At 41.4% G+C, this 26,066-nt stretch overlaps 1 protein-coding gene across 1 annotated transcript in view; it reads right to left on the minus strand.

Moving 5' to 3' along the window:
- Window positions 1–863: 863 nt before the first annotated feature.
- The window catches only part of LOC140208006 (scavenger receptor cysteine-rich domain-containing protein DMBT1-like), a 43,957-nt gene continuing 18,754 nt past the window's right edge, over window positions 864–26,066 (minus strand). Inside the window, exons 4-14 of the mRNA XM_072276538.1 lie at window positions 21,413–21,727; window positions 20,479–20,793; window positions 12,517–12,831; window positions 10,461–10,778; window positions 10,307–10,381; window positions 8,553–8,864; window positions 8,387–8,422; window positions 6,779–6,895; window positions 5,863–5,970; window positions 3,830–3,940; window positions 864–2,933 (exon numbers count right to left, since the gene is read on the minus strand). Coding sequence (XP_072132639.1) covers window positions 2,920–2,933; window positions 3,830–3,940; window positions 5,863–5,970; window positions 6,779–6,895; window positions 8,387–8,422; window positions 8,553–8,864; window positions 10,307–10,381; window positions 10,461–10,778; window positions 12,517–12,831; window positions 20,479–20,793; window positions 21,413–21,727 — 2,036 coding nt within the window. The 3' untranslated portion in view covers window positions 864–2,919. The remainder of the gene's footprint in view (window positions 2,934–3,829; window positions 3,941–5,862; window positions 5,971–6,778; window positions 6,896–8,386; window positions 8,423–8,552; window positions 8,865–10,306; window positions 10,382–10,460; window positions 10,779–12,516; window positions 12,832–20,478; window positions 20,794–21,412; window positions 21,728–26,066) is intronic.

The following is a 26,066-nucleotide window of genomic DNA, read 5'->3' on the forward strand; positions in this document are numbered from 1 at the left end:
CCGTTAATCTTGTGCTGTGTCTCTCTGCATCCACTTCAACGTCCTGACCTTTGCGTGGGGTATTTCCCCTCTTAACAACCCGTCTATAGCAGGGTGCTGAGACAGGCAAATTGTCACAATGTTCCCCAAAACGTATTTACAGCATCCGGACAGATTGCAGAGGAGAACCACTTCCCCTGTGTTTGACCAAACGTCCGCTCTGCCCTCTGCTGGTCAACTTACTGCGCTACACGCCCCGCACCCACCGCCCCCGCGCCAATTAGAATGGTTACCAGCTCCAAAACGTAATAGGTTACTGCCACTAACCCGCTGACCAATTTGCTGTAACACACTCAAAGAAAATGTAACAGATCACTTCCAATGATCCGCTGCCCAATTTGTTAGCACCGGCAGGCTTTAATATTCTCAATACTTCTTTGGGGACTCTAGCCCCTTACCTTACCTTTGTCGGGGACTCTAACCCCTTACCTTACCTTATACCTCATCGGGGACTCGAACCCTTCTTTTAAACTGTGGTACTCGGACGATCCTCAACTCAGGTTTCGAAAGGATTCCGTCAGATGATTAGCCGCCAGATGAGGGGATCGTCAGAGTGGGCAGTTAATGAGAGAGGTCAAGGTAAATCTTACCTTGTGGGCCCACCTGTCTCACGTCACCGCCACCGAGTCGACCGCTGACGCCGTCTCACGAGAGCTCTGATCTCGTCTTGGACTCCTGGCTGGCTCGCCAAATTGTCGTACTCGATCGGACCCGATGCAAGAACAAATGTACTACAAAAAACACTAACACACGTAATTCTTTTTCAAATCTTTATTCTTTACTCATAGCATGCTATGGGGGAAGTTACAGACTGATTTCCCAAAAGAGCCACTCCAGACACTGCCCTCGAATTAAACAATTCTCCACAATTTATAACATTGATAAGGTAGCAGGAAATCTTACGATTACAAATTTAGATAATATTAGAATCATTTTAATCACATATTAAGATACAATTAGATGTAAAATAATCATTGGTCAGTTAGTTATAATTATTTTAAGCCAAAGCTAGCCCCTCAGTTCCTCATTTGGACCCTTCCCCTTTTCTCCAGAACATCCTAGCCCCTACATTATACTTCCCATATTTAGCTCTACCTTGAGCTGCTTCTGCAAGATCAGATAGTTCCTTATTTGAGCCTTTGCCTGTCTTTAGACAACAATGACTAGTACGTCACCGGTTGCTGGGTAAAGCTTCTTCTTGACTGTCCAAAACAGTAAGCTAAGGCGCCCATAAAGTGATTGATCATTAATTAATCATTGTTCTTCGTCTATACCCGTATTTACCCCTTCACCCCAGCAGAGGGTTGTTAGAGATTACAGCAGGGCATTGATAGGATGCAGAATTGGGCTGGGAAGTGGAAGGTGGAGTTCAACTCAGATAAATGTGAAGCGGTTCATTGCGGTAGGTCAAATTTGAAGAAAACATATCATTAATCATAACAGTCTTGGCAGTGTTACGGATAAACGAGAGCTTGGACTCCGTGCCCATAGGACAGGCAAAGCTGCTGTGCAGGTTGTCAGTGTTGTTAAGAGGGTGTACAGCGTGATGGCCTTCATCAACCGTGGTATTGAGTGAATTCAAGAGCCTTGGGGTAATGTTGCAGCAAGAGACGTCTATAGTTGGATCCCACTTGGAGTACTACGTTCAGTTCTGGTCACCTCACTACAGGAAAGATGTGGATACTATGGAGAGAGTGCAGAGGAAACTTACAAGTCTGTTGCCTGGATTGGGGAGCAGGCCTTATGAGAACAGGTTGAGTGAACCCGGCCTTTTCTCCTTGGAGCGACGGAGAAGGAGAGGTGACCTGATAGAGGTGTAAAAGATGGTGAGAGGAATTGATCGTGTGGATAGCCAGAGACTTTTTTCCCCCAGAGCTGAAGTGGCTACAACGAGTTCGCATAGTTTTAAGGTGCTTAGAAGAAGGTACATGTGTAATGTCGGGGGTATGTTTTTCCACACAGAGAGTGGCGGGTGAGCAGAATGCACTGCCAGCAAAGGTGGGAGATGCTGATGAAATAGGTTCTTTCAAGAGAGATGAGTAGATGAAGCTTGGAAAATAGAGAGCCTTGCGGCAGGGAAATTCTCAGCAGTTTTTACAGCAGTTTATATGATCGGTACAACACTCTGGGCCAAAGACCCTATAATGTGCCGTAGATTTCCGTGTTTCTCTGTCTTTATCAATACGTCCGTTAGAGGGAATAGAGCAATAGAAAATAACAATATGAAAATCTGCAGATTTATCTTTCTGGATAGGAGGAAATGACATGCTATCAGGTGTTGTTCGTTTTATTTAATGTAAAATCAATACTCTCAATAGTAGAAGAAGTTGTGCACTTTTTTATAAATTTGACCTGACAAATACTTCGAAGTTATTTCTTGTTGTATAAAAGGGATTGCAATTAAATGCCAACACCGATAAGAATATTGTTTTCGTGAATATATTAAGGTATCTAGATTTTAAGTAGCAAAGTAATCGCACTGAAAGTAGCAATCACTTTAAGATGGATTACAAGCATCGCCAAAGTATGCTACCTCAATATAAATGTACAATTTAATTCAAAACAATCATATGGAATTCTTCCCGCATTTATTATATTAGTTCCATAGTCTGCTGCTAATATTTGAGCACCGCACCCTTTATTGTGTATATATTGAACAATTCTACAACCGCGTACTTTACAGACAATAACATATAGAAAGTGCAAGCAAAAGAGAGCACATTTAGTTTTTTTTTGGTCTTCAACGGGCTGATGTGAAGTATGGGAATGAACTGTCGACGATTCGAGCTGCAAGTGATTTGGAAATCCTGGTGTGCTGTCGGTCATTTCATCATTGCTGTCAGTCGAAGAGAAAACATGGAAAGCCAGATGCAAGCGAATCTACGACTGGGCCTCTGTTCGAGCGAAAATGAGGGGCATCAAATTGAATAGAAAAACACAGTTTCACCAAACAAAGTAACTTTTGGAACAATGTTCAATGTGGAGTCAAAACAAACAATTTCTTTGAAACATCCATTGTTGGCGACAGATTGTCTGCAATATTTCTGGCTTACACAACCAGCCCGCTTCGACTTTTAAAAAGTAGCATATTAAAAGAACATGTGGAGTGTGCAATGTCACAAAATTCGCTTTAACCTTGGAAATCATATTCTGCACGCATAAAAACAGAGCTTCTCATAGGCCACTGACGGAAACTTGATGTATTTTTGGAAACAGAGTGTTAAACAGACACAAAAATACATCAGAAAATACAAGGCAACCAATGAATATATATTTCTGGTTACTGTGGATATGCTAGAAGAAAGGAAAGAACTCGTCTTGTTCGTTCTGAACAATATCGGCAATTCAGGGTAGCAGAATATCAACACAACCACTGTCCGTCACGTTCACACAGTCTGAGCAATAAATTATGTCACTCACAACATCATTGCGATCGTCAGGAACCAGATCATGGAGCGATCATATATAAAACTTTATTTCTGCCGATTGCCGCTGTACAACAAATTACTTGGGATGATGAACTATTTTCTCATACTCCGAACATGCTCATTTATTTCATTTTTAAAGGACTATAATTCAAAGTAATTTAAAAGGAGGAAATCAATGATTTATTAAATTGAATGCTGACTACAGACTTCATTAACACTCTTCCTGTAACGCAAGATCCTCACAAAACCACGAGATTGTTCAATCACATCAATACACACATAGAAGGACAATTTTCTTTGCTGGGTTATGATTACAGACTGATTGAACCAAAGTAGAGCAAAATGAAAATAAGTGGACTGACCATGAATATTGGAAAACAACCCTTCAGGGTCTTGTAGATCATGACATGCACTATATAGATAGTCGTTGGTGTAATATTCGGCTTCATTAATGGAAGGAATGGATCCAGTAACTAAAATTCAATGAAAGAGATCATCAAGGTATTTGTTTGGTATTTTTCTTGTTTTTGTAATGAACACATCATTCAATCATCGCGTCAATGACTGTATCATCTTTACCTTAAATGGCATAATCGTTGAATACCGTTCAATAGAAAGTGAAAAGGAAGATGCGCGTTCCGCCTTCAATTGCTAATGAAACAATCGATATGTGTTTATGGAATCGATTTTATTGCTAACTCGTTTGTGTATTGCTCTTGTTAACGCTTTCATTGACGGATGAAGGTGACTAAGACAAGCCTGCTGGAGGAGAATGAGGAAATATGTAGATAGAAAGACAGATAGATTGATAAAGTAATACAATGCAAAGGTATTTATCCCGGCCTTCCTTTAAGTGGAGACAGTTAATGTTATCGGTTACAGTTCAGTCGATATATTAAGCAAAAATAAAATCAGCTGAAGTGACTAAAGTCGTCATCCAATTAGCAGAACATTTTTATAGGGAAAATAGTTCAAGTTCCTAGTTAAATGTCTTCGTGCAAGAATGTGAGTCGGTACGTCCTTGGAAAGTTTGGTAGAGTGAACCATAGTTCGTGGTGGGTAAAGTATTGGAGAGGATAGTCAGCGACATAATTTACCTGCTTAAACCACACTCAGAATATCACGCTCAGTTCTGGTCAGCTCATTTTAGAAAGGTATGAATCCTCAGAGATAGTGTAGAAGAGATTGAACACAATGATTCCCGAACTAGGGGCAACAATTTATAAGTATAGATTGTTCGAGCTGGACCTTTCCTCCTTAGAGGCTTTTCCCAGATCGGAAGTGGTTAATATGAGGAAGCTACCTTTAACCTGATTCGAAGAAAGAACGCAGTGTTGTCAGTGGTAATTTTGCTAGATAGATAGGGGTGAAAGCGTGGAACGCCCTTTCGCGCTGGTATTGGAGATAGATATATTAGGGCCATTTAAGAAACTTTTATGTGGCCACATGTGGTCCATTGCTTTATGTGAAAGCAACTAAAGAATGTGTAGGAAGGGAGAGCAAAATTGATCCCGTGTAAGTTAACAGGTCGGCACAACACCGTGAGCATAAGGAACCGTACTGTGCCATATTGCTCGATGTTCAATGTTCTCCGTTCTGCATTCTACTGGCGAACAGGGAAAAGTTCAGAATTCGGAATTGCTGAGAAAAGTGCGAGTTATTTCCGGAAAGAAGAAAGGAAATGCCTCTAATACTCTGAAATATTGGAGACTATATCAGCAGATGCTGGCAGAGTATGCTTCAGATTTCTATTATCCATTGAGCTTCCGTACGTTGATCGTGAGTAATATCATACCACTCCAGACTCCACACTCAGACAGCTGATACCTGGTTCTCAGCATCCTTCATAATTCATATCTATTGTGCCGTCGAACAATCTATATGGCTTTTCATCATCTACTTACCGCATCTACTTATGTCCTCGAAGCTTCTGACTTAATTTCTCACGTGCCATAAGGTTTCCTTTCCCCTCATCCGGTCTCGCCTATCACCTGCCAACCTGTACTCCTTCCCCATGCTCCATCTCCTTATTTTGGCTTCTGTAACTCCTTTACAGAGCTAATAAAGTGTTTTGGTTCGAAACGTTGACAGTTCATTCTCCACCATAGGTGCACCTTGATCTGCTGAGTTCCAGTAGAACATTGTGTGCTTTGCTCAAGATTTTCAGCATCCGCAGAATCTCTTGTGTTTATTGTATGACATCACACTATTATTTTTCTTGTTACAATTTCATTTCTGAAGTTCCTATACAGCCATGTGTGTGTGTGTGTGTGTGTGTGTGTGTGTGTGTGTGTGTGTGTGTGTTTTATTATTATTGCTTGATTTTGTTACCAATATTGGATGAATTGAGACGGTATCAATTTGTGCATAGCGGATTCCGTGTCATACTACACACCTGAACCTTGCATCTCAGTAAATTTCTTGAATGGTGGAATATTCTCAATTTCCTCGTAAATTGCTTGGTAAAAGTCAACAGGTGATCCATAGCCACTCATTAGTGCATCTAATAAAGAGAGAGTGGGGATGAACATCAGCATAAACGAATTTGTACATGAACATTATGCTTAAACTAAAATTAATTAAAATGATCTTAGTCAAGGTGAAGAGTTAGTGAACGTGATCGTTGAATCAACCGATGTGTGGATGATGCCTCTGGCCAATCAACCGAATAAGTTTGGCATCAGAAAGATGAAAAGAAGGGTACGGAATAATGAGCATATTTCCGATTATTGTTTAATAGTGAATACACATCACATTTGAATCGATGACAAGTTTAATATTATGATTAGATAGATGCGAATGCCATCATTAATGGTAGTGGATGAAGACAGGATGGAAATTTAGAGGTCACTCCAGAACATGACAGAGAAAGCCTGGCTGTGTTGAAGAAATATAACAGCATCGTGAATATGGAATGATGAAATGATAAGATGATGAAGAATGGGGAAAATGCCTCCTCTTACTTCGATTGGGAGAACCGAATCAGAATATTCGAGGATACAGAGCAGATTCTTGAAATTTATACTTCCAGGTGTTCAGAGCATGGATGTATTACAGTGAGATACACAGTAAGGTAGCCACTTAACAAATCAGATTTAACCATTTTCCATTACTACATAATGAAAATTTATCATAACTCCACGATCACTAAGGGCCAGTGAAAACCACCATTACAAATGTCCCACGGAAGGCAAATAAATTCCCAACAAAAGCGATGAAAACATATTTAAGTTTAGTCATGTTTGCACAAAGATCATGTTTTGGGAAACCCCAAAAAAACTGAAAACGTCGATGTGAAGATTGGCCCTCACCACTGATTGCTGACCGTCTCCTTGCTATCGTCACCAGTATCAATAACTCAATGATGAATACAGATCCAAGGGTTATGCAGACAGTGACCATGATGGATGGGGTCCAGTTTCCAAAATCTTAAAACGAAAAATAAAAACATGTATTTCGATAAACACGAAACAAACACTATACATCCAATGCAACGAAATTTTGAGCGATCTTTAATGAACTTAATCATACATTCAGTTATCACGATTTTTAAAAGTTATATCCCTATGTATTTCAAGACAGAAAGAGCGGAGCGGAGACACAAAGACTATTTCACAATAAAGCCTGATATGTCAAAAGTATTTCCCAGCACAGTAAACCTTCTCTCCTCCACCTGGTATCAGATCAGGATAAACACCCCAAGTAACGTCGTGTTCAAATTCCATTTCCCCGCACATTGCTGGATTGAAACAGCAAGAAGGAAGGTGAGTTTAATTATAAGAAAACATTTCCAGGAAAAAAAAATATTTCATCGTACTTATCCTTGCATTTCTTGTTAACCGCCTCTAATCAGCACAGAGAGATTTAGCTAGTAATGGTGCACGGTTAAGTGTACACTCAATGAATTCAGAAAATATTGGAAAGCTGCCGATTATTATCACTGACACTCTGTTTGTAACCAGCAGCTGCGGAATTATTTTCATTCCAATTATGCACTTATACGCCAGGCCCACATAGCGAGGTTGGTCTTTATGAAGGCAGAGCAATACTGAGGAAATGGGATCTTATACCCTTACTATTTCTTCCTGCACGGGTGCATGCAGGGTCCAAAAATAAGACTGAGCACTTGCACTGTTACAAATCGTCACCAAATCTCGAATACTATTTCGGGTCCGACATATTATTCAACTCTATTGCCGTTGAGCACACATTATATGCAGCGCCTTCGCAGGATAACTAAATAATCATCAGACCATGCTCGCTTCTCACTGATGCGATGTACCGGAGCCTTGGGTCCTCACAACTGGGCTCAGAAATAATTATTACCTCTCAACCACCATGCTCCTGATAGGGTGCATAACTTCAATTATTCCAGTGGTAAACTGATTCCACAACCTATAATTTCTTTCAAGGGTTACATAACTCTTGTTCTCAGCATTAATTTTTACTGATCAACTTGTTGACATTTTTTTCTGATTTTGCATTTGCGTACTTAGTTGCTTTTTGCTATTTGTTATTTTTCCGCGCTTGTTTCTGAGTAGTTCTTTAAAGATTCTGTTGCGTTTCTATACATGTACAGTGAATGCCGTAAGAAAATGAATCTCAAGGCAGTATATGACGATATATGGATATTTGGTAACAAATTTCCTTTGAACTTTAATATTTAGTATCTGCAAACACCAAAACTTTCTCAAGAGTATTGGACGAGCAACTAGTTGATTCACAGAAAATGTCTGACCGGGAGTGGAGATCATGTTTTTTACAATTCTGCATATTCCTGCTTAAAATATTTGAGAAGACGATTAGGATCCCATACAGTTTCTAAAGTATCCATTGTGAACTCAGCAATTAGGAAATACGAATAATCAATTCTTGATATCTGCAGCATAGATGCGAAATGTAAGCGTCAAAATCCATACCTGAATTGTTGCGTTCAGTAGGAGTCAGTCCGGAACCTGTGTACATATTGCAAAGAAGTTTCAGAAAACGCATCTCTATTGGTGTTTATATTGGATATTTCTCATTCCGAAATTAACAAATCATTTGGAGGGAAATTGGAAATGTCAGTCAAAGCATAGAGCATACCAGAACAAAGAACGATGACATCTTCTTTGTGATCACAGTCATGTTGACCAAATGATGAGGAACGACAGCTGGACAGAAAAGATTCACTTCCCGTGCATTTGACTTCATCAAGCCAGACAGGACCGGCTGCCTGGGTCATTTTAACATCTTCTGGAGCCCAGAGAGCAAGGCCACACCTTAGCTGTCTGCAGACGACATTGGCATCAGCCAGATCCCAAGAGTCGTCACACACCGTGCCCCAGCTGTCATTAAACCAGACCTCAAGCTTTCCGGAGCAGTTGTGATTGCCGTTAACAAGACGCAATGGAACATCTAGGTATGAAACAATAAAATTGAGATTTATTTAATAATTAGTCTGGGAATCAGAAGTTCGTCAGAGAGAAAATAGAACTAATTATAGAACGCAAGGGCAGGCACCTCGGCCCACCATTTCTTTATACAACACTGCCAAATTATACCACCTCTCTTCTGCCTCACATAATCGATATCGCTCAAATACTTACACTTGCCTACTCCAGCTGAAAGCCTTTTAATCACGATAACTGTAAATATTTCTATTATCACTCCTCAAAACCTGCTCCAAGCAATATCATTCTCAATTTACCAATAAAGGTTTTCCTCTACTACTTCATTTAAGCCGTCATCTGTCACCTTAAATACGTCCATTAATATTTGATTTTTTTTTTTACAATGGTTCAGACTCTCTACCTGGCCTGTCTCACCTAATGATACGTATCTATTAGGACTCATTTTAGGTGCAGAATGAGTCCCAAGTGTTTCCATTCCTTCTTATCCAGGCAGACTCTGAGTAAATCTCTTTTATAAACCCCACATGCTTCTTGAAATGCGACGAATGGAAATATAAATGATATAAAAGCATTGCTTTTCATATCCACAAATAGTTTATGAAGTCCATTCATTGTTGATCGAACAGGCAACATATTTTATTCTTATCACTAGTGTCCGATTAATGAAGGCATTACGTCACAGACCTTGCTCTTCAACTCATACTTCATCATGAAATGCTGAAAGACATGATGAAGGACAAAACCAATTTCACTGTCAGCCAGTTTGTTTTTTGTCTTCAGTTCATACCGGCGAAACAAAAAACACTCGAATACAGCTCATGCACATCTTTCAACTCCAACCATAAATTGTGGGCGTTATATATACGTCGTCCTATGTTCTCTCTAGTTAACCACTTGTGTTATTTTGGTTAAGTAATACAGAATGCCTTGCTCTCTCATTTTCTCATATTTCCAACGAAATAGATATCTTTTATCTATTGATCGTAGCCTTTATTCATCTTTCTATATTGCCCAATAGCCCGACCGTCTTTATGTATCCTGCGGTTTAGATATATTTACTTCATTTGTTTTATCCAAATCAACAATGTCTCTCGCCTTTGACTATCTCCATACTTTCCCTCGTTCACTTCCCTCCTTCCAAGGTAATACCGATTCCCAAGTCCGTCCAGCTGGTCAGAAGACAATTCCTGCATATCATTTATAATCTTGCCTGATAACAAATGTTCCCGAGGAATTCCAATTAACTCCCTCTATCTTCTGTCTGGACATGGAATTCGTCACAATTCACTCCCCTTTGGCAGTGCTCAACAGAGTCGTGGGAAACCAGGATTCTGGTCAATGCGCGCCCAATTTCGTAGAGGGCAAGAGGAACGAAATTTATTTTTCTGATAGCGGCATTAATACAAGGTTTTCTGATTTCAGCAAAGAAGTTTTCGAATTCGTCACCTTTTAAAGGGAAAGAGGAGAATGCGTTTTCTTGCAAGCAGCCTCTTTCAGTGATTCCTTCCGTCATATTGGTTTCTGTTGACAAAATAAATATTTTGACGAATTTATACATAAATATGTAAAACGTAAATAGATATAAGACTGTCTTATTTACCTTCGCAAGCAACTCCTGCATCCTCAGTATGGTCACACTGGTGTTTTCCCCACGGTTGCGACTGACACTGCCAAAGGGTCGATTCGTGTGAAGTACATTCAATCTCATCCAACCATATAGGTCCACGTCCCTTTCCAAATTGATATGAGCCAGGATAAATATTATTCATTGGTCCACATTTCATTTGTTTGCAAATCACTTCTGCAGACTTGCCATAAAGGTTCGTGGAACAGACTGTTCCCCAGGTCCCGTTGTACCACACTTCAATTCGTCCTTTGCATCGACTACCTCCGTCCTGCAGGCGCAACTTTTTGTGCTCTGATAAGGATGCATTTGAAGACAAAAGTTGTCGCAAAATTAGCATACAATGGGAAACGCGTTTTTTTTCTACTTCTGCAACAGAAATTAGCCGTGTGTGTGTGTGTGTAGAACAAAGATAAAAAAATAAAATGAGCACATTCAGTAGGAAGTTATTGATTAGCAAAATTAAACGAACCCAGGAAGCACGGAGTGATATATTGTGCTGAATTACTGAAAGGAGGGTACGGGTTAGTGACGGAACATTGAGGAATAGAAGATCGAGCGTCTGATACTGGAATCTTATTGGATTCACCAACAATTGAGAATGGTAAATATTTGAATTCATTTAAGGAAGAAGTATGATGAGCAGGGAGAATCTGTCCATCCTCTGTCCTTAACGAAAAGTATGAATTGAGACATTGGAAATATGTTGACCGACAGAAACCGCCACTTGCTCTTCAGGGCAAAAAAAGACGTGGTTAAGTGTTTTGACTGTCCCTCAGTACCTCATTCTTAAGACCGCACCTACTAAATCCAGACTAGTAACAGACTGTGATGAAATAAAGGCGAAATTACAATATTATTTTCATTTATTCTATCCCCCGATTCGATAAGAGTGTTTAAAACTGATTTTAGGATTTATTTGTGTATATATATAATATATATTCCAGGCATTATCTTCGGAGATTCTAATGTAATCACCTACACTATTTAATCGCATGCAAATCACCTTGTTTTGAATTCGGAAAAGCTGACCTCACATTAGCTTCTGGCTTTTTGCCACTTCATTTAGCCACAGCTACCCTGATTGTGTTATCTGTCTTTTATTCCTTTCTGCGGCAATACAACTCAATAGAATATTCGTCTTCTCTGGACACACTACAGCCTTCTAGTCTCGGTATCAAATTTCTACCGTTGGCTCTTTTAGTTGATTTTGTTTACAGATATTATTTTACTCCTGACTTTTTTCCCAATTAATTCAGTAAGAGAGAAGAAGAGGTAAAGAAACATGGGGAAAAAGAAACAATGGGAATTGAAAGACAATGCTATGTTTTTGAATCTTTTTTTTTTGGATTTTATTATACGGAATTTCCATCGATCCGATTTGATAAATTGTATTATTCTGTCTCTCTTGATTTGGACTGCTATGTTATTTCTAGTCACTAGATGGCCCTGCTTACTCGCATGTTCACAGCAACTTACTACTGCTTTGCTAAGTAATTGAATTTCATCATAAGATCAGGTATTTAAGAATCGCTTGCATATTTTAGTCTGAAACACTTTGCTACGGGTCGAAGGAACTTGAATCAATATTTGAATCTATCTTTTGTAAGAACGCCTAGCAGTATTTTTTTTTTCACAGCTCCTCGAGTAGTGTAACGAGTTGGTGAACAGTCAGTCAACCATCAAACTACACCGATACATAGACTGGAGATTATTTATTTGCCTCGCTTGAGTAAAGAAAACGGGGAAGCACTTGAGCGACGGCAGAAGAATTATCAGGCAGAATCAATACTGAAATCAGGATGATTAATGTTATGACATTAGTAATGGGAAATATAAACATTCCAGATACATAGGGAATAAGTTTAATGTTTCTGCGTACGTGTGCTCCACACATTATAAACATTTAGACAGTTCATTCTGGCCCAATCGTCTCCTGTCCAGTTTTACATTATTTATTACATCTCTGTAGTCATGGCGTGCTGCACAGACAAAGAAAAGTAAATTTAAAGAAAATTGAAATGTTCTTTACCAGAGCATGTCAATGTCACAGCTTCTTTTTGACTGCAGTCATGTTCGGCCCATGGTGCTGATGGACATTCCCAGAGAAATGTTTCATTACCCGAGCATCTCACTTCATCTAACCAAACTGGGGGAGGGCGTCTTCTGCAGTAACCGTGAGTTTTATACTCCAAAGCATATCCACAACCCAGTTGTCTGCAGACCACGTTAGCGTCGACCAGATCCCAGGAGTCGTCACAAACCATGCCCCAAGATCCACGGTAATAAACCTCTAGCTGACCAGCACATGGATCTTCACTTCCGGAGAGTCGTAACTGCAAGTGGCCTATCGAACAGTAATATGGAAAGTAAATCAATACATTGGAAAGTAGAAACATCACCGGCTTCTCGTTTCTAAGGATGATTCTGAGATTATTATTATTGCTCTTAAAAAGAGCTGTGCCATGATGTAACAATTATTCCAGAATTTGAAAATGTTTGAAATCCAAGTATAAAATGTAAAAGTTTGGATGAATACAACATATCAAGAAACGCAGAGTTGCTTCTATCATTAAGGACGGAACTCAGAGGCTGGTAGTTGGACGTTTTCCCACATCTGCTATCATTCCATTTTCCTGCCTTTCGCACAAACGAGGAAACTACAAGCGAGTTAGCCGGATCTCAGTGTTTGTAAATGTATTGGGATCTATTATCAATGAGAATGCAGAAGACAAACACATGTCTGACAAATGTACTTGCCTGACAAATCTGTTGGAATTATTTGAAGAAATAATAAGTAGGATCGACAGAGGAGAAGCGGTTGATTTTGCGGTACTTGGATCTTCAAACGGCCATCGTCAACCTGCCGCACATATGGCTGCTTAACGAGTTAGAGCCCGTGGTATTAAAGGAAATATTCTAGGATGGACAGAGCAGTCGCTGATTGGCTGCAGGCAAAGATCGGGAATGAAGGGAACCTTCTCCCGTTGTCCGCCGGTGACACGTGGTGTTTTTAGTGGTCTGTGATTGGACCAATTCCTTTTACGTTATGCGTCAATGATTTGGATGATTGTGTTGATGAATTTGCTCAGAGGTTTGCAGACAATACGAAGGTAGCTGGAGGGACAGTCAGATTTGTGGAGGTGATAGGACACAGAAACACAAATATAGTTTAGGAGAGTGGACAAAAATGACAGATGCAATACAGTTTTGGGTAGTGGATGCTCATGCACTTTGGTAGAAAAAAAAAGAAAGGTTTGACTGTTTCCTAACTGGAGAGAAAATACAAAAAGAAAAGAAGCGCAGAAGGGCTTGGGAGCCCCTGTGCAGGATTCTCCAGACGACAGTTTACTGGTGTGAGCCGGTGGATAACAAGACAAGTGTAATGGATGTAATTTTGGGACTATGTGAAGCACTGGTGAGACCTCACAAGTAGTAATCAGTGCAATTTTGGGCCCCTTATCTTAGATTGGATCTGCTGAACAAGGAGGGCGTCAAAGGAGGTTCACTAGAATGTCTTTTCATAAGAAGACCGTTTGATGGCTCTGGGTTGTGTTCACCAAAATTCAGAATAAATACCATGCCGAATCCTCGAAACTAGATTAGATTAGATTAGTTTCAATTTTATTGTCATTGTGCCGAGTACAGATACAAAGCCAATGAAATGCACTCAGCATCTGACCTGAAATGCAAAGAATAGTGTTATTTACAAAATAACTGCGAGTAAAATAATTGCTACAGCACACAAATATAAAAGTACTGAGACAGTACAATATGGATTCAATACTGCTTAGCGCCGTGATGAGAGGTTCAGCAGTGTCACAGCCTCAGGGAAGAAGCTCTTCCTGTGCCTGCTGGTGCGGGAGCGGAGGCTCCTGTAGCGCCTACCGGTTGGGAGGAGAGCGATAACTCCATGGTTGGGGTGAGATGCATCCTTGATAATGTTTTTCGCCCTGCCCAGGCAGCGTTCATTGCAGATGTTCTCAACAGTGAGCAATTGCGTGCCGATAATCCGCTGGGCAGTTTTGACCACACGCTGGAAAGCTTTGCAGTCCGATACACAAATCTCCTAAGAATCTCTGGACTCCGCTGTGCTTTCGCTATAATTGCAGTTCTGTGTTGAGTCTAGGACAGGTCGTCAGGTAATTGAAATTGCTGACCCTCTCCTCATCTGATGCGCCGCTGAGGCCTGACTCATGGACCGGTGGTTTCCTCCACCTGAACTCAATACCTCCTCTTTGTCATGCTGACTTTGAGAAAGTGGTTGGTGCTGTGACACCGCTCCTCAGGATGTTTAATATCCCTTCAAAATGCTATTGTGTCATCAACTTTGTCAGTGGTGTCGTCAGCAAATCTGAGTATGGCAGAGGTGCTGTACTTTGTCATACAGTGTAACGCGAAGGAAACACGGAGCTGTGCTCGCAACCATTTGGAGAACCTGTGCTGATGGAGATTTTGGAGTAGATGTTGTTGCCATTGGGAACATATTGACCGGGTCTGCAGTCCAGGATACAATTGTATAAGTAGTTATTGAGGTACAGACTTCGAGTTTTTGATCAGTTTTAAGGGGATGGTGGCATTTTATGCTGATCTGCAGTGAAGAAACAACCCTGCAATGTGTGCATCTTTGCTGTCCAGATGATCCTGGATAGTATGAAGAGCCAGTGAGATGACCTCTTTAGTGGACCTATTGCTCCGGTAGGAAAATTTGGGCCGGACAACTCTCCTCTGAGGCAGAAGTTGATATGTCACATTAGCAAATTCTTAAAACACTTCCTCATTGTTGCTGCCATTGTAACTGACAGATAGTTATTCAGGCAGATCATCAGGTTCTCCTAGGAAACCAGTATGTGAAGTATACTTGAAGTTGGTGGCCACATCAGACTGCCGAAGCAAGATGCGAAAGAGCACGATAGGCAGTTGATCAGCTCAGTTCTGAACTGGTTGGCCAGCCATCCCTTCTGGGCCGTATGCTTTTGGTGAGTTTACCCTCATGAACGCTAATTGCATGTCAGCCTCACAGTCTTGAATCACAGAATTATCGGGGGCTCCGGGAATACTTGATGGCTCGCCCATGTTTTGACAGTCAAAGCGGGCATAAAGTGGATTGAACCCATCTGGAAGCGAAGCTTTTTTCCACTACGTCGCTTGATTTTACACTGTGCAAACCCGTCCAAAATGGTCGAGCTTGCTTCATGGATTTCAGCAAGGCATTTAAAAAAGTACACGATGAAAGGTTTAATGAGAAAATAAGGAGACAGGGGATCCAAGGGGACATTGCTTTGTGGATTCAGTGACCAGCGGGGTGCCTCAGGGATCTGTTGGACCCCTACTCTTCGTGAATCTTATAAATGCTGTGAATGAGGAAGTGGAGGGATGGGTTAGTAATATTGCTGATGACACAAAGGTTGGGAGTGTTGTGGATAGTGTGGGGGGTTGTCAGAGGTTACAGCGGTACATTGATAGGATGTAAAACTGGGCTGAGAAGTGGCAGATAGAGTTCAACTTAGATAAATGTAAGATGGTTCATTTTGTTAGGTAGTTCGAATACAATAGCAGAATAAAGTATTAATGGTAAGACTATCGGCAGGGCCGAGTATCAGAGGGATCTTGGGGTCCGAGTCCATTAGACAATCAGGGTGCTGGGCAGTTTGACTCTGTGGTTAAGTAAGATTACGGTGCATTGGCCTTCATAAATCGTAAGACTGAGTTTGGGAGCCGACAGGTAATGTTGTGGCTATATAGGAACCTGGTCAGACCCCTCTTGAAGTACTGTGCTCAGTTCTGGTCGCCTCACTACAGGAAACATGTGAAAAGCATAGAAAGGGTGCAGAGGAGACTTACAAGGATGTTGCCTGGGCTAGTTACAGAGGAGATGACATGGGTAAATGGTTTTTTGTCTTTTTTTAACGCAGAGAGTGGTGAGTGTTTGGAATCGGCTGCCGGCGACGGTGGTGATGACGAAAAAGATAGGGCCTTTTAAGAGACACCGAGACAGGTACATGAAGCTCAGGAAAATAGAGGGCTATAGGTAACTCAAGGTAATTTCTAGGGTAAAGACATTTTCAGCACTGCTTTGTGGGACGAAGCAGCTGTTATTATGCTGTAGCTTTTCTATGTTTCTATGTTTCTATGGTTCATGCTTAGTGTGGAAATCCCCTTCACCTTTTACATTTCTTCCTGCATAAAGTACCACGGCCACCTGTAACTTTCTTGTTCACCGGTCTTGTATGCCTCTTTTCTGGTCCTCGCCAGATTGCGAATCTCATGTTTCATCTAATTTTTCGTTTTGCGAAAGATTCTGAGTGATTCTGTACGTCCACACTCGTCTATAATTAATTATATGAAGTATGTGAGAACCTCGGTGTTTTCATTCAGATACATAGATATGTTCTTCAACTCTGCTCAGTCCTCCGAAGAGAAGCATCCGATACCCGTCGCTTTTGTCTTCCCCGACGTCCCCTTTGCTGTCCAAATATATAGAGCTTGTCTGCTCGTCTGCAGGTACGAGAAGGGCGACCAAGAAATCAGATTTACCGAAATCCGGTCTGGTCATGCAACGACAGTTTTCCTCAGTTATGCATCCGGATATATAAATTACACGAACGACAAATTAAGAATTGCGCAGATGGATCGGAGGAATGTTCTGGCGGCGATGACAGCAGATGAGAAAAGGCTGAAATTTCAGGGCAGGACAGCCAGGATAGATATATCACACAAAGGAAGAAATACTCAATTCGCAGGAGTAGGCAACTGTGTCTGGCAAAAAGAAGTTATGGACTGCATAAAAGCCAAGGAAATGGTATATGAAGTAGAAAAATTGAGTCGGAAATTGGAAGATTGGGAACTCTTAAATTCCAACAAAAGGCACCCAAAAAAGCTTGAAATATGAGCGCAGACTAGCCAATAATATGAAAAAAATGGATACCGTGTTTTTTTCAGTTGTATGAAGAGGGAAAGGGAGCTGAACGCTCGTATTAGACCACGGGAAAATGACACTGATGAGGTGGGAATTTGAGATAAAAATTGGCAGATGAGCTTAATATGTACTTTGCATCTGGGGTGCACTGTGAAGGCAGCAGCTGTGAGCTAGTAACCTGTGAATATCAGTTCGCAGGAGAGAGTGTTATTTCAAAGGAAAAATGCTTGGCAAACTCAAACGTCTGAAGTCACCTGGACCAAATGGACTAAATCCCGGAATTCGGAGACTGGTTTCAGAAGAGATAACAGATCCTTTGGTCCTGTCCTTTCAAGATTCACTTCATCTTATATATATACATATACATATATATATATATATCAATAATTTAGACGATGGAATTAAATGCAGCATCTCCAAGTTTGTGGATGACGCGAAGCTGGGCGGCAGTGTTAGCTGTGAGGAGGATGCTAAGAGGTTGCAGGGTGACTTGGATAGGTTAGGTGAGTGGGCAAATTCATGGCAGATGCAATTTAATGTGGATAAATGTGAGGTTATCCACTTTGGTGGCAAGAACAGGAAAACAGATTATTATCTGAATGGTGGCCGATTAGGAAAAGGGGAGGTGCAATGAGACCTGGGTGTATTGTACACCAGTCATTGAAAGTGGGCATGCAGGTACAACAGGCGGTGAAAAAGGCGAATGGTACACTGGCATTTATAGCGAGAGGATTCGAGTACGGGAGCAGGGAGGTACTACTGGAGTTGTACAAGGCCTTGGTGAGACCACACCTGGAGTATTGTGTGCAGTTTTGGTCCCCTAATCTGAGGAAAGACAATCTTGCCATAGAGGGAGTACAAAGAAGGTTCACCAGATTGATTCCTGGGATGGCAGGACTTTCATATGATGAAAGACTGGATGAACTAGGTTTATACTCGTTGGAATTTAGAAGATTGAGGGGGGATCTTATTGAAACGTATAAAATTCTAAGGGATTGGACAGGCTAGATGCAGGAAGATTGTTCCCGATATTGGGGAAGTCCAGAACGAGTGGTCACAGTTTGAGGATAAAGGGGAAGCCTTTTAGGACGGAGATGAGGAAAAACTTCTTCACACAGAGAGTGGTAAATCTCTGGAATTCTCTAAAACAGGAAACAGTTGAGGCCAGTTCATTGGCTATATTTGAGAGCGAGTTAGATATGGCCCCTGTCACTAAAGGGATCGGAGGTATGAAGAGAAAGCATTTCTGAGTTGGATGATCAGCCATGATCATACTGAATGGCGGTGCCGACTAGAAGGGCCGAATGGCCTACTCCTGCACCTATTTTCTCTCTAAAGTATCTACCTTGGTATGGTCCTGGAGGACGGGAAGTATCACTCTGAGAAGGGAGGAAGGCAAAGGAAAGAGAATTATAGTCCAGTTTACCGATCGTCAGTGGTTTGGAACGTGTTGGATTCTATTATAAATGATGTTGTTCCCAGAAAATCTACAGAATATAACAGACAATTAATCTTGAATTAATATCACAAAATCGATCTCTCTCCGACACTCCTGGTGACTAGACTTACTGATGCAGAGAAAAAAAAAATATTACATGAAAAATGGTATTAGTGCACGGACGAAAATATCAGTAAACTACTTCATTAAGAGATGTAGCGAAAAATATTAGAAGTAAAATATAATTATTTCCGTCCTATTTGAACATTTATTTGAGTCCTTATCCCTAATGGTTCCGATCAGAAATACTGCCAGGCGTCAGTACCATCGCCTCGTTTTACACTTCTTTGCAAATTTCCTCTCTCAAATTCCCCCTCCAGAATCCCTTCCTTGTTCAACTAAATGCTCAATTTCCTCTTTTTAAAGCACAGAACGAAGAAAACAGTTGTGCCTGGCATGTAACCTTCTCTATAAACTGCCTATAAATGCCCTAACACATAGCACTCTATTTTACTAAACTTAATGTACCTATCTAAGAGTTTCTGAAAAGACCCTATTTTATCCGCATCCGGCAGTGCATTTCGTGCATCCATCACTCTCTGTAAAAAACTTACCCCTTCCACCCCCTCTGTATCGACTTCCAAAGAACCTTAAAACAATACCCGGTTGTAGTACAATTTAACTCCGAACAAATGACCCAAAATATATTTCCTTTAATCTTTGTATACACCTCTATCAGGTCACCTCTCATCCCCCGTCACTCCAAGAAGAAAAAGCCGGGCTCACGCAACCTATTCTCACAGGGCACAGTCTCCAATCCAGGCAAAACCCTCGTAAATCTCCTCTGCACTCTGTCGATAGTTTCCGCATTTTCTCTGTAGTATGGTGACCAGAACTTAGCAGAATAGACCAAGCGGGGTCTGGCCAAGCTGTAACAGTACCCTGCGGCTCTTGATCGTGCCATCGCTTTAACTTAAATCATCATATTTTCAGACCTGAATGGAAGTCTGATTTTGAAAAGTATAAACTAGGAGACTAGCAATAATACGGAGGGAATAAGCAAGGGGCGGGGGGGGGGTAGCAGAGAGAGAGAGAGAGAGAGAGAGAGAGAGAGAGAGAGAGAGAGAGAGAGGGAGAGAGAGAGAGAGAGAGAGAGAGAGGGAGAAGGCAGGTAGAACTCCCAGTATTTAATTGTAATCAATAGCAAAATTGTCGAACTGCCAGGACGATCCCTTTCAGTATATATCCTAAATTATGAATAAATCGTTGAAAGCCTATGAAGTAAATTCGTAGTTCCAGCGAAGCAGAATTAATTTTGCACATTTTGCCGGGGTAAATGCGTTTTTATTCATCGTGTTCAGTTTTCTATGCACATTCCCACATTGTACTAGCTAGTCGGTTAATTGATTACAATAAATTCGCTCGTATGTTTTCGGAGCGGAGCTGCCGTAGGAGCTGTGGTTGGGGAAATAAATTGGAAGCCCTGCAAGAGGAGATATGATTGATAACGCCGTTTTGATGAGAGAAATGGAGATATAAATACCTGCAAGTCTCAGTATTTCTAAATTTATCTCTCTAAATAATTAATAGCCACACGATATTAAAAATTACAATTTCCACTTTTCCATGCTATTCACCTGAACATAGGACGCCAACGCCGATGAAGTCAGAGGAAGACCGATTGAATATGGATGTCCTGCAATTTTGGAGATGAGATTCGTTTCCTTCACACTGAAGGTCGGTCACCCACACGGGCCCTTCTTTCCCTCTGTACCCCGAGGCGATGTAGGAGGATGTGGCCACACCGCAACGCAGTTGCTTACAGACGACGTTGGCTTCATTGATAGTCCAAAAGTTATCCTGTATTCTGCTCCATCTGCCATTATCATAAACCTCCACCTGGCCGTCGCAGCGGCTTCCCCCTTCGGTCAGCCGCAGAGACCACATTTCATCTACAATGTGGATGAGATTGTGTAAAACAATTAATAATTACTCAATGTATCCCAGATACTTTCAGCTATTAGCGGCAAATATTAGTTTATACACTAATTTCCTACAAGGCAATCTCCCCAGAAGCCATTTAACCTCTCTTCTCCCTCCGCAGGATAAAAAAAGACGCACACGTAGCGGTCCCAGGCATTATTCTTACTCGCCGAACATAAAGAGAGCCATTTAAAGTTTTATTATAATTCATTGTTCTTTTTCAACTGTTTATAATATGACTTAACTCACCTGCAAATATTACATCTTTATTTTTGCAGATTTTAAAATGGTACAGAAATTACTATCTTGAAACACCATTTGACATAATTCTCTGCACTTTACAATAATTTCTCCTCAAATTTTAGTTTGATTCACTGTAGTACTCAAGGTCTGTGTATCCAAAATAAAACAGTCCAAATTGCAAACACAGACTGTAGCCACAAAAAAATTTAGATTTGTGGCATATTTTTGCAGAAAACTTTGGATGCATTCAATTGTTCTTTTTTTCTTTTTTTTTTTTTGTCTCTGTTATGGATATCTTTTCGACCAAAGAAGGGTTTCATTCAGACTAATGTTTCAACAGCTCACCGGTGCAGATTAGGCTGGCGTCATTTCCATGCGAACAGCTGATCTGACTCCACGCTGAGACTTGGCAATCAGCTAATCGGGACTCATTGCCCAAACAAATGTAGTTATCCTTCCACACCGGCCCGTTTCCTGTGCCAAAGTATGCATCTCTGGGAGTTTCCTTTACTGCACCACACTGCAGCTGTTCACAGACCACGGCAGCATCTTCCAAGCTGAAGTACTCATCACAAAGTGTTCCCCACTGGTCCCCGTGCTGAATTTCCACCCGGCCAGAACATCTGCTGTCCCCATCAACGAGTCGTGCTACAGAATTCCCTGTTGTATTAATAATTGAATTCAGTTAATTAATCTCAACATAAACTAATTAAAAGAACTTGCACAGGATCGGACCACTATCCAGAGCATCTGCTCGGCAGAGCTTCGCGAAAATAACAGAGTATGGCACAATGTAGACCAGTATATCTTTTATCTGATTGACACACAATCATTTTTTTTTCCCAATTCATTTTTAAGTGTTGTGAATAATCTGCATACACCACGACAGGAACCTCGCGTTTTTGTAGGTTTATAACAAAATCAGTGCTATTGTTTCAAACATTGGGCCGAGCAGGTAAAAAAGTGTTTCCTTACCTGATTTCTATACAGTACTCCTGATTTTGTTGATCGTTCACAGTTTCATGCCCATCACTCTAAATGTTACATTTTGTCGAAGTTGAAAATACCAACACCATATTCCACCCATGCTGTTCTTGCCCACTCAGTGGACGATATGCATATGCATCATATTTATCTATCTATCTATCTATCTACCTATCTATCTATTTACATGTAATATTTGAGGATACTTCCTGCAATCAGATAGTGTGCACTCAGACGGGGCATTTTCGATTTTCTGTTTCGTTATTGGCGATTAAATTGATGTTAGTCTTTGCTTGTGATGTATATTTTCTTTGCACTTTTCCATTATCTATTTTCATGTTTGTTTCTTTCACTGACGACTCATTTCTTAGGTTCATAAGCAACTTCCAAGCTGTCCTTCACGTTAGGCCCCCTAAAAATGTCCGCTGATGATTATAAATTACGGGGAATTCACAAGGCATCTGTCTTTGAACTAGCAGCTATATAGTTGATGTTTTATTTATTCTTCTGCTGAGGTTTTTATCATGTTTACAATCGTTATGCAATGGAATGGAAGATCAGCAAGTATGTGAAGAAGTGGCTTAGCGTACCGAGCAACCTCACCAATTCTGCAATCCATAGTAGCCAGACAAAGCTTACCATCCCAGTGTAATCCCATGTTGAAGAGTTCAAGGTATCCAAGATAAGATATTCATGATGCCTCGAGACTCAAAAGACCCTGTCATCAACAACACCCAGCCGGTTGTGAGATCAGGCAGGAAGTTGTCAGCCCATGCAGCAATTGATGAGGCAGAGTCTAGATTGAAGGACAAGGAGGTGGTTGCGGCTACCCAGCTAGGCCGCCAGGGAATTGGCTGGACAGCCCACAAATGGTGGTTGTCCTCTACAGGTGAGGAGCGCCGTGAGCTTGTAACACAAGAAATACGAGAGGTAGAAGAGGAGAAGAGGTTAGCTAAAACCCCTGGCCTGGCCAAACAGGGGGCTTGGACCTGATGGGAAAGTGTTGAACAACGACATCTATCCTGGAAAGTTCTGTGGCAGATGGAACTGCTCCGCATTTCTGTTCTGTGCAGAGCAGCATACGATCTGCTCCCAACACCTGCCAACCTCAGCACCTGGTATGAAGATAAGACAGACAGATGCGCTGCTTGCGGCGAGAAGGGAACACTTCAAAGTATTTTGATTGCATGCAGAGTCAATCTTTCCTGCGCCATGTACACTTGGAGACATGACACCGTTCTCAAAGTTGCAACAGAAGCGGTTCAGCAGAGAGTACTGCAGCACAACTTATCTCATGTCCCATGCTGCACAGAACACCGCATATCATTTGTGAAAGAAGGCTCCAACTCAAGGGTGTACAGCGCAGGCCCACGATCAAGCATACTTTATTCAGCCAATGACTGGTGTGTCAATGCCGACCTGGATGGGAAAGGCAATTTCCCGAGGCAAATAGCCTTCACCACATTGCGCCCAGATATAATCGCATGGTCGGACACCAGTGGAGAAGTGGTTATTGGTGAACTCACAGCCCCCTGTGAAAACAACATCGATGAAGCCCATGAGCACAAGTTAACCAAGTATGCAGAATTAATGTCAGAGTGCAGCGATAGACCGGGGAAGGTCTCATGCTATCCATTCGAAGTAGGTTGTAGTGGCTTTATTGCGTTCACTTTCCGGAAGTGGTTGCGTGAGCTCGGCTTTACTAGAAGAGAGATCAAGGCAACCAGCAGGGCTGTAGCTGAGGCAGCAGAGACAGGATCAGCATGTGTGTGGACCAAATACGTCCAGAGGGGCAGACAGTCGGACAACGTATCTATTCCAGTCGGTTTTTATTCTTTGGAACGTAGAAAGTTGAGGGGGACTTGGGAGAGGTATTTAAAATTATGAGAGCGATAGATAGAGTTGACGTTGATAGGCTTTTTTTCCATTGAGAGTGGGGGAGATTGTAACAAGAGGACATGAGTTGAGAGTTAAAGGACAAAAGTTTAGGTGCAACATGAGGGGGAACTTCTTTACTCAGAGAGTGCTAGCTGTTTGGAACGAGCTTCCAGCAGAAGTGGTTGAGGCAGATTCGATGATGTCATTTAAAGTTAAATTGGACAGCTATATGGACAGGAAAGGAATGGAGGGTTACGGGCTGAGTGCAGGTCGGTGGGACTAGGTGAGAGTAAGAGTTTGGCACGGACTAGAAGGGCCGAGCTGGCCTGTTTCCCTGCTGTAATTGTTGTATGGTTATATGGTTATATGTTATACATCTTTTGCAAACCCTTCGGTAAGTTACGTAGGCACCCGAAGAGTAGACTATCTGTTGGATGGAACAACTCTGATAGAGGCAGATGCCAAGTTTTTAAGCAACACACATCAAAGTTGCTGGTAAACGCAGCAGGCCAGGCAGCATCACTAGGAAGAGGTACAGTCGACGTTTCAGGCCGAGACCCTTCGTCAGGACTAACTGAAGGAAGAGTGAGTAAGAAATTTGAAAGTGGGAGGGGGAAGGGGTTATCCAAAATGATAGGAGAAGACAGGAGAGGGAGGGATGGAGCCAAGAGTTGGACAGCTGATTGGCAAAGGGGATACGAGAGGATCATGGGACAGGAGGTCCGGGAAGAAAGACAAGGTGGTGGGGGTGGACCCAGAGAATGGGCAAGGGGTATAGCCAGAGGGACAGAGGAGAAAAAGGAGAGTGAGAGAAAGAATGTGTGTATAATCCTCTCGTATCCTCTTTGCCAATCACCTGTCCAGCTCTTGGCTCCATCCCTCCCCCTCCTGTCTTCTCCTATCATTTTGGATCGCCCCCTCCCCCTCCCACTTTCAAATCTCTTACTAACTCTACCTTCAGTTAGTCCTGACGAAGGGTCTCGGCCTGAAACGTCGACTGTACCTCTTCCTAGATATGCTGCCTGGCCTGCTGCGTCCACCAGCAACTTTGATGTGTGTTGCTTGAATTTCCAGCATCTGCAGAATTCCTGTTGTTTGCCAAGTTTTTAAGTTCACCAGTGAGAGGTGGTGCTTTAGCACTGCTGGCCCACCACCTCGAGGGAGTCTTGATCATAAGCGGGCCGAGACTCCGGAAGACAGGTGGCAGATCAACTGATGATCCCACTGGTGACAGCACAGGACAGTTAACATCTTAGTCCGAGTGTATTTTCAATTCTTTAAATTCTGTTTGTCTCCTTCACTGACGACTCATTTCTTAAGTTCATAAGCAACTTTCAAGCTGTTATTCACGTTAGGGCCAACAAAGTGTACACTGATGATTATAAACTATGGGGAATTCACAAGCCATCTGTCGTTCAACTAACAGCTATATAGTTGATATTTTATTTACTCATCTGCGGGGGTTTTTGTCATTTTTACAATCGTTATGGCTAAATTTGTAGCAGTAAATTCCGACGCTATTGCAACAAGTTATCTCGCTATAATCATGTATATTCTATACTGGTGCAAATACATGCTTGGAAGTTGTGCTGCAAAAACAATGGTTTGTATTTATCTACAGTTCCGCACCAATTCATCTGTGTGTTTCCTTAAAGAAGAAAGGGGAAATGTTTCGGGCAATATTCAATAATCCATCAAAGTATCAGTACGGAAATAAACAATATTTGATTGCTTTTTGTTAATCGAGATAGCCATTATATAGCTACAAAGCCTGCTGCGCATTTTAACGTTTAATCAGTTTTATGTCTGTATTTAGGCACATGACAAAATTCAGTATCATTAAATTTCTTCGAATTATTAATTTTCACGTTAAAGTGTATGATATAATTTGAAAGGAGTGCTGAGAAAATTTCCGGCATGTACTTCACACTCAATTTCTCAAGGAAACACCATTTTTCATTTTTTATATATTTTCTACTGCAAAAATGATTGTTTAATTTATAATAACGCTGCATGCTACGCTTTTGTTGGTGATTTTTGTTTCAACTTATTGAAATCTTCAAATATGTTAATTTCTTTCGTTGAAACCCAAATTGAAGTCAATCGTTATTTTATTCTTCCAGCAATATCACCCTCT

Source organism: Mobula birostris, chromosome 13, assembly GCF_030028105.1.
Source record: "Mobula birostris isolate sMobBir1 chromosome 13, sMobBir1.hap1, whole genome shotgun sequence".
In the NCBI taxonomy this organism is placed as follows: Eukaryota; Metazoa; Chordata; class Chondrichthyes; order Myliobatiformes; family Myliobatidae; genus Mobula; species Mobula birostris.